We start from the raw sequence: 15,000 nt of genomic DNA, 5'->3' as shown, positions 1-15,000 counted from the left end.
ATAATCTTTGGTAAACTCTCAGGGGTAAGTAAGTTCGGCTGCCGAGCATAAACCTTCGAGCTCTGCAATTTTGTCCAATGTAATGGTCTTGAGAGGGCAAATAACCAAAATAGAAACTGGTCTGTTCAGCTCTCTCGCTGACACTGCAAAGTTGCTGAAAATCGTACTTTTTCCAAAGCCTGTAGGTAAAACTGCTAGAAGATCTTCTCCTCATAGCGGTTTCATCTCGAATGCTCTACTTATCGCTCGCTTCACATCCTCATGATTTTCTGTGGTGACCAACTGTAACCATCAAATAATACCTCATTGTTCTTTTGACACCCACTCGACTAATTAGAAACCCCGTCCGCTGGTGGACGGGATTTGACCTTTGTCCTTAGAAATCGTGGGTTTTCGGGTAGGCGGTTTTTCCCCCTCGTCCTAGATCTTCCGACTTCCGCCCGTCCAATATGACGACCGAAGTACAAATGACTTTCATTTCCATTCCCCTCTCCCGTTAACTTTCGGCTTTCAGTCACAAGTCACACTCAAGCTTGTAAAGCGCATGCGCGAAGTTAACCAAAGCGTTTTCGTGGCATGGTTGTGCAATGGCTTCTTCATCTTTTAAAACGCAGGCGCAACGTTTAAGCGCTAGCCAACGTCCATACTTTGCATAAAACGAAAATGGCATCGTTGAAATTAAGAACGATTATGGTGCCTAATACGTGCAAGCCACATACAAAATCGAAACACCATTTGTGGTAGATTCACACTAAAAGATGTCCAGCCGTTCGGAACGGGTTTGTCCTCCAACTTTACGGGAGATCACATTACGAGAGAACATTTATGAGCCGGTGAAGAGAACGACAATCTTTTGCATCACTCGAACATAACTGATAATTTTTGGATTTCACATGACGTCACGACCGCCATGTTGGTGTCCCCAAACAATGAAACGGCGGCCATATTGGTTTTCCGATCCAATCCTCAGGGACTTGAACTCCATACAAAACTTGAACTCCATATTATGGAAACTTTTTCTTTTGTTTTCTTTGAAAAACATGGCTGTTGATCACTTGAGTGAAACCAAAAATAAATAATAATTTAGCCGACATCTCTACTGTAATTTTTTCCCTTTGTTTTTAAATTGACGATCCAGGACATCAGGAAAAGACCGAGTTCACGCACGCTGGATACGCAAGTAGTTGACTCTTCACTGTTACGTACATTGGAACTTAAAAAAAAAAGCTTTTATTGGTCGTGTGTTTTGATTTTAATGTAAAGAGCGAAAAAAGTTTCCATATTTAGATCTTCTTGTCACTGTTTGAAGTCAAATTCTTAATCACTGGTATTTTCTAATTTAGGTTTCCTTCGTTTGTGCGCAAGGTCTCGAAGTTTTGCAAATATAAATAAAGAAATAAGGAGCCACATTACCGTGAGCCATTTTGAGAAATCGCTTCGAGAGAGGGAAATATACATTGAATAGCTTGAAGGTTGAGTTTCTTTCCTTACTCAGCTTCTTGTGAGGACCCAGGCTTCCCACCCAACGGCATCACTCATGGAACCGAGTTTGGTCATAACAAGCAAATTACCTTCTCCTGCTTGCCTGGATTCCAGCTAGTTGGAAGGTCCTTTGCAGTATGCATAAACGGAAAGTGGAGTGCTTCTGTTCCTCGCTGCAAAGGTACAGTCCTTCTTCAATTACTTTAGTTGGATTTTGTCATCGTCTTGTACATCTTATAATAGAAATAATATTAATGATAATTCAGTTCCTTATGCAGATGTCACACAAGATGGTTTTCCGTGACTATAGAATTGAAATTATTCGTATTTAATTACAAAATTACAAAGCTGTGCGGTTACTAGAGAAATTGAATCAATTTCATTTAAAAATAACTATCAAAATATGGAAAACCTCAGTTCTTGCACCTGAAGCTATAATAAGGCGTCATAGCTTATAAGTTTTAACAACAAGTTTATTGTAGAGCGGCAAGAGCAGTTAAGCCGAAAAGGCGGCTCGACAAATGATTTCTCGATCTCCTGGTAACTCCGAAATACTCCAATACAATGCGAAGTGAAGTGGCTTTCTTGTTATTGGAGCTTGTCAGTGGTGAAGTGTTCGAGTAATTTAATTTCAGCCAATCAGTATTTTGCGTCCAAAATTTGGACACGACATTCAAAATTCAAAGCCATGCGGGCAGGCTCTCATTTTACCCCGCCCCAAGTTCCTCGGACACTAGCAACAGTAAAACAGTTACGACATATTACGCTTCCAAGGACAACAAAGTTATTAATAATGAAAGAAAAAAAGGTACTGTTTCTTCAGTGTATTGAGCTTTAAATACTTGAAATGCGTTATCAGCAGTCAATGGTGTTTACTTTAAGCTATTTGCCCCGATCCTGGTGTTCCTGTGAACGGCAGCAGAGTTGGAGACAGTTTCTTTGATGGTCGCACTGTGGCTTTTAAGTGCCATAAAAGTTACACGCTGATTGGTCAACAGGTTTTAAAATGCGTGGTGGGAAAATGGAATGGCGAGGTGCCAGAATGCAAAGGTAAGAATTGTTGCTTGTCGTAGCAAATTTGTACTGAGTTTTACAGTCGTTAAAAAGTCCAATAATCTTTAGTTGCCTTTTTTCCCTTCCTTTTCAGCTCCCTGCCTTGGTCCTGTTGCTCTTTTAAACGGCCGAGTTTTCAATTACAATCCAACAAATCAACATGGCGCACGCCTGAGATTTGCTTGTAACTCCGGATTTAAAATTGAAGGACCTTCGATTGTCAGGTGCAACAATGGAGAATGGTCTTCTTTCTTGCCTTTTTGTACAGGTATAAATTTGCAACAAAAAGGCCCTAGAGGCCTAACTCGTCCTTTTGTCCCACTTTATTTAGTGGCTGTTTTTCATTCATGCCGTGGCTTATACATCATAACAGAAAATTTTTATTTTACTTTACGATAGTATTGTTGACGATCGAACTGAAAATAAACAGATACGTCATCTATCAGAGGCCTCCTTTACCATAATTGGGAGAATGCCAACATTTCACATTTCGGTCCGTATGTCAGCTGAACCTAGTTTTATGGCCTACAATTTGGTCAAAACTCGTTGGGAAAATGTGACGCACCACCATAAAATGCTCATTCCCTAAATTGTCGTTGTGATAAAATATTGAATTCTCCCTTCTTTCCTCCCTTTGCCTAATCTAATGTTGGTTTAGAAACGGCCTAAAGATTGCACAGTATTTTGCGCCACATTATCAACATCAGTGGGGAAAGGGGGAAAGGGGGAGGGGGGGGGAGTGAGAGAGAGCGACAGAGGGGAAGAGGGAGAGGGAGAGAGGGGAAACTAGTAGACCCTTTTTGTGAGTTCACGTCAAATGATGTTTAAGCCGGAATTTTTCCCAAGATCTTTGTCGAAGATGGAAGGTCATACGAAGTCTTCAGTACAGCTTAATCCTAGAGGTCACTGCTTCGACTTCTGTTAGGAGCACTTTGATTTTTTTCTAACTTGTCCCGAGTGACCATTCAGAAGTACTTAAACTGGGTTCGACTTTAACCCGTGGTTTCACCGAACCTGAGGTTTAAGGTAACACTGCTCAACAAAGCTTTCGTTTGAAATTTGAAAAAAATATTCCATTTATTGTTTTTCTGTTTAGATGTTGACGAATGCGCCGAGGGTATTTCCAACTGTCACGAGAACGCTGTATGCTTGAATGTTCTTGGCTCATATACATGCAAATGTAAAGAGGGTTACGTAAGAAACGGCAGGACGTGCTTAAGTATGTTATACTAACTTTTTTGCCGAAATTATTGTAACGTTTTCAGCTTTGACGCTAGGCCAGAATGTGAAGATTTTTAATTATGTAATATTTAGTCACGTAGAAACAAACGCACAAACACTCTCTAATTAATCCGGAAAATGGTCAGTAAATGGTAGTACAAGGAGACTGATATATCCCTTAATCAGTCCTCGTTAAATGAAACGGAAGACTTCCATTGTCCCACTAAATTTCATTGTTTCTTTTACCATTGTCATCATCAACAAAAAGTTTACATAAACTCTAAATTCATGTTAGAATTGCGACAAAAAGAGGCTCATAGATGAGAATACAACGAGAACAAGGAAACACTCCGCCCTGCCTGTTTTATTACGGAAAGCATGGTATATTTCCTGACCTGGGGCCCGTTTCTCAAACGTCCCGAAAACTTTTCGGACCCGGAAGGCCATTTGTAAATGTGCCAATCGCTTGTCCAGGAAAGCCAATCTTTTAAGATATTTTCAAGGTAACAAAAGCAAACTAAACGTGAGGTTTGACGACTTAAATCCTCTCCGTTCTTGAGATACAGAGGGAATTGTGGCACCCGAAAGTGGCCCGTACAGTTTTGGGACTTTGGGGCCCGTTTCTCGAAGGTCCCGAAATTTTACGGGCCATTTTCGGGAGCCCCAATTCCCTCTGTATCTCAAGAACGGAGAGGATTCAGGTAGCCAAACTTCACAGTCATTTTGCTTTTTGTTACCTTGAAAAAAATGTCAAAACATCGGCTCTCCAGAACAAGCGGTTGACAGTTTCACAAATGCCTTTTCGGGCCTGAAAAGTTTTCGGGACTTTCGAGAAACGAGCCCCTGGCCCGGATTGCTAGAAGGAAGGTTACCGCTAACCAGCGTTAAATGCCGTGGAAACCTATAGCTTTTGATACCTCTTAACCAACGGGTAGCGCAAACCAGGCTTCGAGCAACCGGCCCATGGTTATTTTAAATGGTCTTTAGCTTACCTTCGTATTTGTTGTTGGTAATGTTGTCGCTCTAGTATACAAGCTACGAACTGTTTTCCCTCTCACCTAACTTTTCGCTAGGGCTCAAAGTTTTCTTCGGGTAAACCTTTTGGCTTTAGCTAATTGAAGTAAAATCTGCTAGTAAAACTCTTTACTGTTCATTACTAGACAAGGGATAACGGTGGCTCTCTGTTCAAATAGAAATATGCAAAGATCCTGGAATTCCCCAAAATGGTGCAAGAAAAGGAGAGCAAGAGCATTTTCCCCATAAGACAAGAGTCAGTTTTTCATGTAATGACGGGTACAGCTTAGTGGGAAATCGTTCAATCACGTGCCAGGAGGGAGAATGGTCTTCACATCTGCCACACTGTAAAGGTAAGAAAGGACATTTAGCCCTCAACGACATCTTTTTCTTTAATTCCATTATTTTATAGGTTTACTTGTCTATTTTTCTGGTTAAGGGGCTTAGCTTATGAAGAAAATGGGGCGCTGCGTAGGTGGGAAAGTGAAGCGAATTGAACTGGTATGGCAAATTGAGCACCGTAAAGACATTCGAAAACTGATAGGGAGGGGTCAGTGGGGAGAGCACTCGCCTTTCACCAATGTGGCCCGGGTTCGATTTTCGGATCCGGTGTCATATGTGGGTTGTGTTTGTTGGTTCTCTACTCTGCTCTGTGAGCTTTTTCTCTGGGTACTCCGGTTTTTCCACATTTTTGTGCACGGCCCACCTTTAAACATTATCATGTGAAATAAAACTTCTATACGTTCTGAGAGTCAGCCCTATTCGCTCTGACAAAGGGCTAACGCTCTGCAGCTTTCAAATTTCTTTATACTGTGGCCAATCCACCATATCAATGTATAAATGATAAACCCATTTCTGTGTATCTGCCCGGTGAGTCGAGTGAATGCGCCAACGAGAGCTTTTCACTGTGCTTACGGACCAGGTTCGAACTATTGTAACTTCGTGTTTCTCATCCCAACAGAGAATTGCGCTGACCCCGGCTCTCCTTCAAATGGTTTTAGAAGAGGCAGGGATTTCAAACACGAAAGGAAAGTGACTTTCGTTTGCCGCGCTGGTTTTATGCTGAACGGAGCCAACAGCATCACGTGTAATGATGGCGCTTGGAGTAATGAACTTCCGTTTTGTACAGGTAAAGATGCCCACGAGCGGTTCAGTGAGTCGGTGTCTGTCATTGGCTTCCCTTCTTACTATCCCGTAACGTTGCAACAATCACTTTCAGTCCTTTCTGAAAACTTTAAGGCGTTCCCAGGCCCAGACGTTCGTTAACTTCATCAGCTTGCCCTGGTTGAAAACCCAACGAAGAATCCTTTAACATTAATAATATAGCCGCCCGTCCAACTGTTATTTACATAGTACAAAAAATCAGGCTACTTTATAGCAGATCTGAGTATTGGCCATGAAAGTTAGCATTACTAAATTTTATGCCTGCAATAAGCGCTGCCTGTTTTGATAATGGCGGACTTTACCGACTTTGGAATAAGACGCAGCTATAAAATTGGTAAGTTAAAGCACTCTTTAGAGTTAGGGTTATAGTTATGGTTAAAGAAATGGTACAGCATGGTCTCCTATTACACTGAAGTCTGCCAGTGACCGATGCAAGCTTCCGTTGGTTCGCAAAACCTTCGCTTCGCGTTGAGCCATCCATCAAAAGACCGATTTCCTCTACATCTGGTAGCATACAGGCCTTGTGGCGATAGAGAGGAATTTGAACCTTGGTTGCGCTATTAGGCTGTGAATAAGTTCCATTTTCGATAATCGTGAGAACCGAAGTGAAGGAGAATTATTGGTGTTTCGATGCGTCAAAATAGACTGCTTTGTTGTACTTTATCTTCATCCAAGTGAGCTTAACAAGAAAGTTATCTACTACTTCGACAGGAAGTCTTGACAACCCGCCTCTGCTGGTTACCTTGTCCACGGAAACGCGATATGGACAGGCAGGTTATTCCACCTTGGCCGGTTACCCGCTTAGGCGAGTTACCCACCACCATGAAAACTGGTCCTTTGTTACAAATGACGCTTATGTGACTGTCGCCTTCTTGTTTGCTCTTTGACAAATGTTGTCCTCTTTTGTAGATATTGACGAATGTTCAGAAGGCATTTACGACTGCCATGAAAACGCCGTCTGCTTGAATGTTCTTGGCTCATATACATGCAAATGCCAACATGACTACGTTAGGGTTGGCAGGACATGCTTAAGTATGTAACATTAGTTAATTTATGGATATAAGGGTAAATAACCTCGATTCTTGATCAGGCTGCAAAGGGCTCAAACTATATATTATGAAGTGATCAGTCAACGTTGAGTAAGAATGGCTTCATCGGTAATGCTGTCTTATTTACTCAAACTTTCATGTTTTCTTTCACCGGTTTCGTTGTTCACAATTTGTCACAAAGGAACTGTTGTCAGTACCGACGAACGATTTCTGAAGAACAATGTAGGAAAATAACAGGTTTCCTTAAAGGAAACCTGTAGTGCATCTCGACCTCGGCCTCCCTAGATTGGAAAACACAAGTACTGTACGTCGAGCGTTCACTATCAACCCTTTTCCTTACCTTCTTTGAATAAAAAAATACAGCTGATCATTACAGACGTCATTCTTTCACTTTTCTTCGTAGCTGTTGTTGTTGTTGTTGTTGCATTCTGTTATCCGGTATCTTTATTTTTGTAAACCATTAGATGCTTTTGCCGTTGAGGTTATCTTAATGGTTTAGAGGACGATTGCTTAACATAGTGCCCTCCTTCTGCAGAGAAGTGCGATGATCCTGGAATTCCCGTTAACGGAGAAAGAAGAGGTGATCATTTTTATCATGAAAGACGAGTCTTTTTTTCGTGTAATCGCGGACACACCTTGGTAGGGAATCGTTCAATGACCTGCCAGGAAGGAGAATGGACCTCAGCTCCACCACAGTGTAAAGGTAAGCCAAGATCATTGCCCTCAACGGGTGAAGGTCGAACCTGACTTAATGTTTTCTTTGTTTTGACTGTGTTTTCTCGTCACAACAGAGAATTGCGCCAATCCTGGTTCTCCATTGAATGGTTTTAGAAGAGGCAGTGTTTTTAATCATGGAATGAAGGTGACTTTTGTTTGTCGGCACGGTTTTAAGCTGAATGGAGTTAAGAGCATTACGTGTAATGATGGCGCATGGAGTAATCAGCTTCCGGATTGTTCAGGTAATGATATCCGAAAAAAAGGTGCATTATGTTTCAGTTTTAAGTTCATAAAACCAACGCAAATGGGGTAAGAGTTACTCTTGGTTATTCTTAGTTATATATACATACAATTATGAAACTGGACCTTTGTTCCTTGAAGTTTACATCTGTTCAAAGATAGAAGTATTTGCTCGTGCAACCTTCAATACAGTTAGTTAATTCTGTTGACATATAAGTGCTACACGGCCAATGTTTGTGAAAACGTAACCCTTCCAACCTCCAAAACCTCCAATATGTACACTCGAAGCACCACCAGGGTCGGAATTGAACCCAAGACCTTCGGGGTAGATATCCGCCGCTCTACCGACTGAGCTACAAGGTCAGACGGAGCAGGCCGTGGGAACTGAAGATGTTAAGGTCACGGCAATGAACATGTACAAGTACAAGGAAAGGTTACGTTTATTTTTTCTCTGTCCTTGTATGGGCCCATTTCCATCAGTAGGGCTAACGCTCACATGGTTCATATGGGATGGAAATCTAGCACTTCACACTACCCTCTATTCAGTTAACTTTGTTTAAAATATAAGTGCTACACGGCCAACGTTTGTATAAACGTAACCTTTCCTTGTACTTGTACATGTTCATTGCCGTGACCTTAACATCTTCAGTTCCCACGGCCTGCTCCCGTCTGACCTTGTAGCTCAGTCGGTAGAGCGGCGGAGATCTAACCCGAAGGTCGTGGGTTAATTCCCACCCTGGTCAGAGTTTTTCTCTGTCCTTGTGTGGGCCCATTTCCATCAGTAGGGCTAACGCTCACATGGTTCATATGGGATGGAAATCTAGCACTTCACTTTACCCTCTATTCAGTTAACTCTGTTTAAAATATAAGTGCTACACGGCCAACGTTTGTATAACGTAACCTTTCCTTGTACTTGTACATGTTCATTGCCGTGACCTTAACATCTTCAGTTCCCACGGCCTGCTCCCGTCTGACCTTGTAGCTCAGTCGGTAGAGCGGCGGAGATCTAACCCGAAGGTCGTGGGGTCAATTCCCACCCTGGTCAGAGTTTTTCTCTGTCCTTGTGTGGGCCCATTTCCATCAGTAGGGCTAACGCTCACATGGTTCATATGGGATAGAAATCTAGCACTTCACTTTACCCTCTATTCAGTTAACTCTGTTTAAAATATAAGTGCTACACGGCCAACGTTTGTATAAACGTAACCTTTCCTTGTAAATGTGAAGTTTGACGACTTAAATCTTCTGCGTTTTTGAGATACAGAGGGAATTGTGACATCCGAAAATGGCCCGTAAAGTTTGGGGAAAGTCCCGAAAATTTTTCGGGCCCGAAAAGCCATTTGTGAAACTGCCAACTGCTTGTTTTTGAAAACCGATCTTTTAACATGTTTTCAAGGTAACAAAAACAAAACTTACTGTGAGATTTGACGACTTAAATCCTCTTCGTTCTTTAGATACAGAAGGAATTGTGACACCCGAAAATGGCCCGTTAAGTTTCGGGACCTTCGAGAAACGGGTCCCAGGTCCGGATTGCTAGAAGGATGGTTAGCGCTAACCAGCGTTAAATGCCATGGAAACCTATATGTTTTGATACCTCTTAACCAACGGGTAGAGCAAACCAGGCTTCGAGCAACCGGTCCCTGGTTATTTTAAATGGTCTTTAGCTTACCTTCGTTATTTGGTGTTGGTAATGTTGTCGCTCTATTGTACAAGCTACGAACTGTTTTCCTTCTCACCTAACTTTTCGCTAGGGATCAAAGTTTTCTTCGGGTAAACCTATTGTCTCAAGCTAATTAAAGTAAAATCTGCTAGTAAAACTCTTTACTGTTCATTACTGGACAAGGGATAACGGTGGCTCTCTGTTCGAATAGGAATATGCAAAGATCCTGGAATTCCCCAAAATGGTGCAAGAAAAGGAGAGCAAGAGCATTTTCTCCATAAGACAAGAGTCAGTTTTTCATGTAATGACGGGTACAGCTTAGTGGGAAATCGTTCAATCACGTGCCAGGAAGGAGAATGGTCTTCACATCTGCCACACTGTAAAGGTAAGAAAGGACATTTAGCCGTCAACGACATATTTTTCTTTAATTCCATTATTTTATAGGTTTACTTGTCTATTTTTCTGGTTAAGGGGTTTAGCTTATGAAGAAACTGGGGCGCTGCGTAGGTGGGAAAGTGAAGCGAATTGAACTGGTATGGCAAATTGAGCACCGTAAAGAAATTCGAAAACTGATAGGGAGGGCTCAGTGGAGAGAGCACTCGTCTTTCACCAATGTGGCCCGGGTTCGATTTTCGGATCCGGTGTCATATGTGGGTTGTGTTTGTTGGTTCTCTACTCTGCTCTGTGAGCTTTTTCTCTGGGTACTCCGGTTTTTTCCACATTTTTGTGCACGACCCACCTTTAAACATTATCATGTGAAATAAAACTTCTATACGTTCTGAAAGTCAGCCCTATTCGCTCTCACAAAGGGCTAAAGCTCTGCAGCTTTCAAATTTCTTTATACTGTGGCCAATCCACCATATCAATGTATAAATGATAAACCCATTTTTGTGTATCTGCCCGGTGAGTCGACTTAATGCGCCAACAAAAGCTTTTCACTGTGCTTACGGACCAGGTTCGAACTATTGTAACTACGTGTTTCTCATCCCAACAGAGAATTGCGCTGACCCCGGCTCTCCTTCAAATGGTTTTAGAAGAGGCAGGGATTTCAAACACGAAAGGAAAGTGACTTTCGTTTGCCGCGCTGGTTTTATGCTGAACGGAGCCAACAGCATCACGTGTAATGATGGCGCTTGGAGTAATGAACTTCCGTTTTGTACAGGTAAAGATGCCGACGAGCGGTTCAGTGAGTCGGTGTCTGTCATTGGCTTCCCTTCTTAATGTCCCATAACGTTGAAACAATCACAACAGTCCTTTCTGAAAACTTTAAGGCGTTCCCAGGCCCAGACGTTCGTTAACTTCATCAGCTTGCCCTGGTTGAAAACCCAACGAAGAATCCTTTAACATTAATAATATAGCCGCCCGTCCAACTGTTATTTATATAGTACAAAAAATCAGGCTACTTTATAGCAGATCTGAGTATTGGCCATGAAAGTTAGCATTACTAAATTTTATGCCTGCAATAAGCGCTGCCTGTTTTGATAATGGCGGACTTTACCGACTTTGGAATAAGAGGCAGCTATAAAATTGGTAAGTTAAAGCACTCTTTAGAGTTAGGGTTACAGTTATGGTTAAAGAAATGGTACAGCATGGTCTCCTATTACACTGAAGTCTGCCAGTGGCCGATGCAAGGTTCCGTTGGTTCGCAAAACCTTCGCTTCGCGTCCATCAAAAGACCGATTTCCTCTACATCTGGTAGCATACAGGCCTTGTGGCGATAGAGAGGAATTTGAACCTTGGTTGCGCTATTAGGCTGTGAATAAGTTCCATTTTCGATAATCGTGAGAACCGAAGTGAAGGAGAATTATTGGTGTTTCGATGCGTCAAAATAGACTGCTTTGTTGTACTTTATCTTCATCCAAGTGAGCTTAACAAGAAAGTTATCTACTACTTCGACAGGAAGTCTTGACAACCCGCCTCTGCTGGTTACCTTGTCCACGTAAACGCGATATGGACAGGCAGGTTATCCCACCTTGGCCGGTTACCCGCTTAGGCGAGTTACCCACCACCATGAAAACTGGTCCTTTGTTACAAATGACGCTTATGTGACTGTCGCCGGCTTGTTTGCTCTTTGACAAATGTTGTCCTCTTTTGTAGATATTGACGAATGTTCAGAAGGCATTTACGACTGCCATGAAAACGCCGTCTGCTTGAATGTTCTTGGCTCATATACATGCAAATGCCAACATGACTACGTTAGGGTTGGCAGGACATGCTTAAGTATGTAACATTAGTTAATTTATGGATATAAGGGTAAATAACCTCGATTCTTGATCAGGCTGCAAAGGGCTCAAACTATATATTATGAAGTGATCAGTCAACGTTGAGTAAGAATGGCTTCATCGGTAATGCTGTCTTATTTACTCAAACTTTCATGTTTTCTTTCACCGGTTTCGTTGTTCACAATTTGTCACAAAGGAACTGTTGTCAGTACCGACGAACGATTTCTGAAGAAGAATGTAGGAAAATAAGGAAACCTGTAGTGCATCTCGACCTCGGCCTCCCTAGATTGGAAAACACAAGTACTGTACGTCGAGCGTTCACTATCAACCCTTTTCCTTACCTTCTTTGAATAAAAAAAAATACAGCTGATCATTACAGACGTCATTCTTTCACTTTTCTTCATAGCTGTTGTTGTTGTTGTTGTTGTTGCATTCTGTTATCCAGTATCTTTATTTTTGTAAACCATTAGATGCTTTTGCCGTTGAGGTTATCTTAATGGTTTAGAGGACGATTGCTTAACATAGTGCTCTTCTTCTGCAGAGAAGTGCGATGATCCTGGAATTCCCGTTAACGGAGAAAGAAGAGGTGATCATTTTTATCATGAAAGACGAGTCTTTTTTTCGTGTAATCGCGGATACACCTTGGTGGGGAATCGTTCAATGACCTGCCAGGAAGGAGAATGGACCTCAGCTCCACCACAGTGTAAAGGTAAGCCAAGATCATTGCCCTCAACGGGTGAAGGTCGAACCTGACTTAATGTTTTCTTTGTTTTGACTGTGTTTTTCTCGTCACAACAGAGAATTGCGCCAATCCTGGTTCTCCATTGAATGGTTTTAGAAGAGGCAGTGTTTTTAATCATGGAATGAAGGTGACTTTTGTTTGTCGGCACGGTTTTAAGCTGAATGGAGTTAAGAGCATTACATGTAATGATGGCGCATGGAGTAATCAGCTTCCAGATTGTTCAGGTAATGATATCCGAAAAAAAGGTGCATTATGTTTCAGTTTTAAGTTCATAAAACCAACGCAAATGGGGTAAGAGTTACTCTTGGTTATTCTTAGTTATATATACATACAATTATGAAACTGGACCTTTGTTCCTTGAAGTTTACATCTGTTCAAAGATAGAAGTATTTGCTCGTGCAACCTTCAATACAGTTAGTTAATTCTGTTGAAATATAAGTGCTACGCGGCCAACGTTTGTAAAAACGTAACCCTTCCAACCTCCAATATGTACACTCGAAGCACATCAAAGAAATGGTGTGTGAGGACGTCTTGGTCAACGTTTAGGGTTAAGTATATTTTATACCCTGGATATAGTAACTCGTCGTCCATTTGATAAAGTTATCTGGCCTTTGAACAACTGCAGCCATCTTACGGTTTTCCCTTGCTCTTGAAACCTCTGGCTTAACCTGATAATTTGATCTACCCTCCATTAAGTACAAACCAGTAATATTCTTGGTTTGCATCCTCGTGATGAGACGGCCATGTTGGTGTAGAAATCAATAGAAAATGGCCCCACAAGTTTTGCATAATAATAGAGTCAAATTCCCAAAAAGCATTTTACTGCATTGTTCTGTACATCAACATGGCCGCCGTGACGTCACATGCAAACCATTAATTGTTTGTGGCCTAATTTTAGCTTCTTGTCCAACTCCACCGAAGCTTGCTCACGGCTCACTTGATGGTGATGATTTAAGTTTTGGAGCAAATGTGACCTACTCGTGTGATTCTCAGTACTTTTTGGAAGGTGACGATACCATGACATGCGTGGACGGACAGTGGGTGGGACAAGTGCCGATATGTAGAGGTAAACTGTGTTTCTCGAGCTAGTCCTAGTCATTTTTCTAGTTCTGAAAGTCCTTTATTAGTCTTTCTTTTTGGCATTTTTAACGGGACTTGAGCCATGTTTTAGTGTCCTGGACGGACAAGACCTCCATCCTTGTCCGTCTCTACATTTTCATGCATCCATAAGTCCACATCTCAAAATAAGACATGACCCAGGAAAAAAAATATTTACATTTAACGTGGCTATTTCGAAAGGAGATTTGGTCTTTTAAAAGATATCAGATGTGTCACAGTGTTGAAAAAAAATCACATTATCGCCGAGTACACCGTGAGATGAATCAGAAGATGCCTTCCATTGCGGTGACAAAACGTCTGAAAATGTCATCAATTAGCGGGGCTGGCAAAGTTTCCAGGGATAAGGTAAAAGTCTCAACCAGGGGCCCGTTTCTCGAAAGTCCCGAAAACTCTTCGGTCCCGAAAAGCCATTTATGAAACTGCCAACCGCTTGTTTTGGAAAACCGATCTTTTAACATATTTTAAAGGTAACAAAAACAAAAATTACTGTGAAATTTGACGACTTAAATCCTCTCCGTTGTTAAGATACAGAGGGAGTTCAGACACCCGAAAATGGCCCGAAAAGTTTCGGGACTTTCGAGAAACGGGCCCCAGGAGCCCATGACCAGGAGCGTACCACTTCATCGTATTTGTGGAATGGCATTTTAAAGACCGAGTTATATTTCAATTGATTGTCCCGCGAAACTTAGCCTGTGTAGGGGCGCAGCGCCCTTCCCCATTCTCTGCGCGGCATTTGCCTTTCGCGCCAACAATACAGCCAGCTACACAGGCTACGCAAAACCAGACTTTTCCAGCTGATAAGACTTGTATGACAAAGTTTTACCCATGGGATTAGAATGGTCACTAGTGCAAGCTAACTCTTATTTCAGAAGACATAGACCCAGTAATGGAGTTGTAGGCCCCTGGTTATGGGCTCAACATAATTAGGGTTTTTATTTGAGGCCGGAGGCCGGACGTTTCGTCCGTTTGTTTACCATTTCACTTCCGGTACTTTGACGCTATGACTGAATTTCTAGATTTACTGGCTTCTTTTTTTCTTTTTGGACTTGGACTTGGAAGCCATGGCCATGGGCTGAAGAAACACAAGACAATCACGCCACGAAGTCACTTCGCCTTATTTTACTTACTAAACGGAATAATCGACCTGTCGGCATTTCATTCACGCGATGAGTTTAGTCTTCTTCCCCCCCCCCCCTCCCCACCCCAAACTTTCATTTGTAGTAATTTATAGGGGACCCAGGTCTCCTTGAGGGTTCGCTCGCTCCCAAGGCAATTGCAATCGGTCTTACAATGAAAAATAATCATTTCGGTACTTTCTTT

At 42.0% G+C, this 15,000-nt stretch overlaps 1 protein-coding gene across 4 annotated transcripts in view; it reads left to right on the top strand.

Moving 5' to 3' along the window:
• The window catches only part of LOC137993314 (sushi, von Willebrand factor type A, EGF and pentraxin domain-containing protein 1-like), a 40,783-nt gene that overhangs the window by 14,358 nt on the left and 11,425 nt on the right, over positions 1–15,000 (top strand). For 3 of the 4 annotated variants that reach the window (XR_011121849.1, XM_068839078.1, XM_068839077.1), the window contains exons 9-23: positions 1,496–1,663; positions 2,365–2,532; positions 2,630–2,803; positions 3,632–3,754; positions 4,950–5,123; positions 5,732–5,899; positions 6,844–6,966; positions 7,519–7,686; positions 7,775–7,942; positions 9,809–9,982; positions 10,592–10,759; positions 11,695–11,817; positions 12,361–12,528; positions 12,618–12,785; positions 13,460–13,627. Coding sequence is in view for 3 of the 4 variants with exons in the window: in XM_068839078.1 (XP_068695179.1) it covers positions 1,496–1,663; positions 2,365–2,532; positions 2,630–2,803; positions 3,632–3,754; positions 4,950–5,123; positions 5,732–5,899; positions 6,844–6,966; positions 7,519–7,686; positions 7,775–7,942; positions 9,809–9,982; positions 10,592–10,759; positions 11,695–11,817; positions 12,361–12,528; positions 12,618–12,785; positions 13,460–13,627 (2,403 nt within the window). In the remaining variant the exon portion in view is untranslated. The remainder of the gene's footprint in view (positions 1–1,495; positions 1,664–2,364; positions 2,533–2,629; positions 2,804–3,631; positions 3,755–4,949; positions 5,124–5,731; positions 5,900–6,843; positions 6,967–7,518; positions 7,687–7,774; positions 7,943–9,808; positions 9,983–10,591; positions 10,760–11,694; positions 11,818–12,360; positions 12,529–12,617; positions 12,786–13,459; positions 13,628–15,000) is intronic. The other variant, XM_068839079.1, reaches the window with a different exon arrangement.

The sequence above is a fragment of the Montipora foliosa genome, chromosome 2 (genome assembly GCF_036669935.1).
Source record: "Montipora foliosa isolate CH-2021 chromosome 2, ASM3666993v2, whole genome shotgun sequence".
In the NCBI taxonomy this organism is placed as follows: Eukaryota; Metazoa; Cnidaria; class Anthozoa; order Scleractinia; family Acroporidae; genus Montipora; species Montipora foliosa.
The sequence above is the reverse complement of the archived record's forward strand: the minus strand, read 5'-3'. Positions and strand labels throughout refer to the sequence as shown.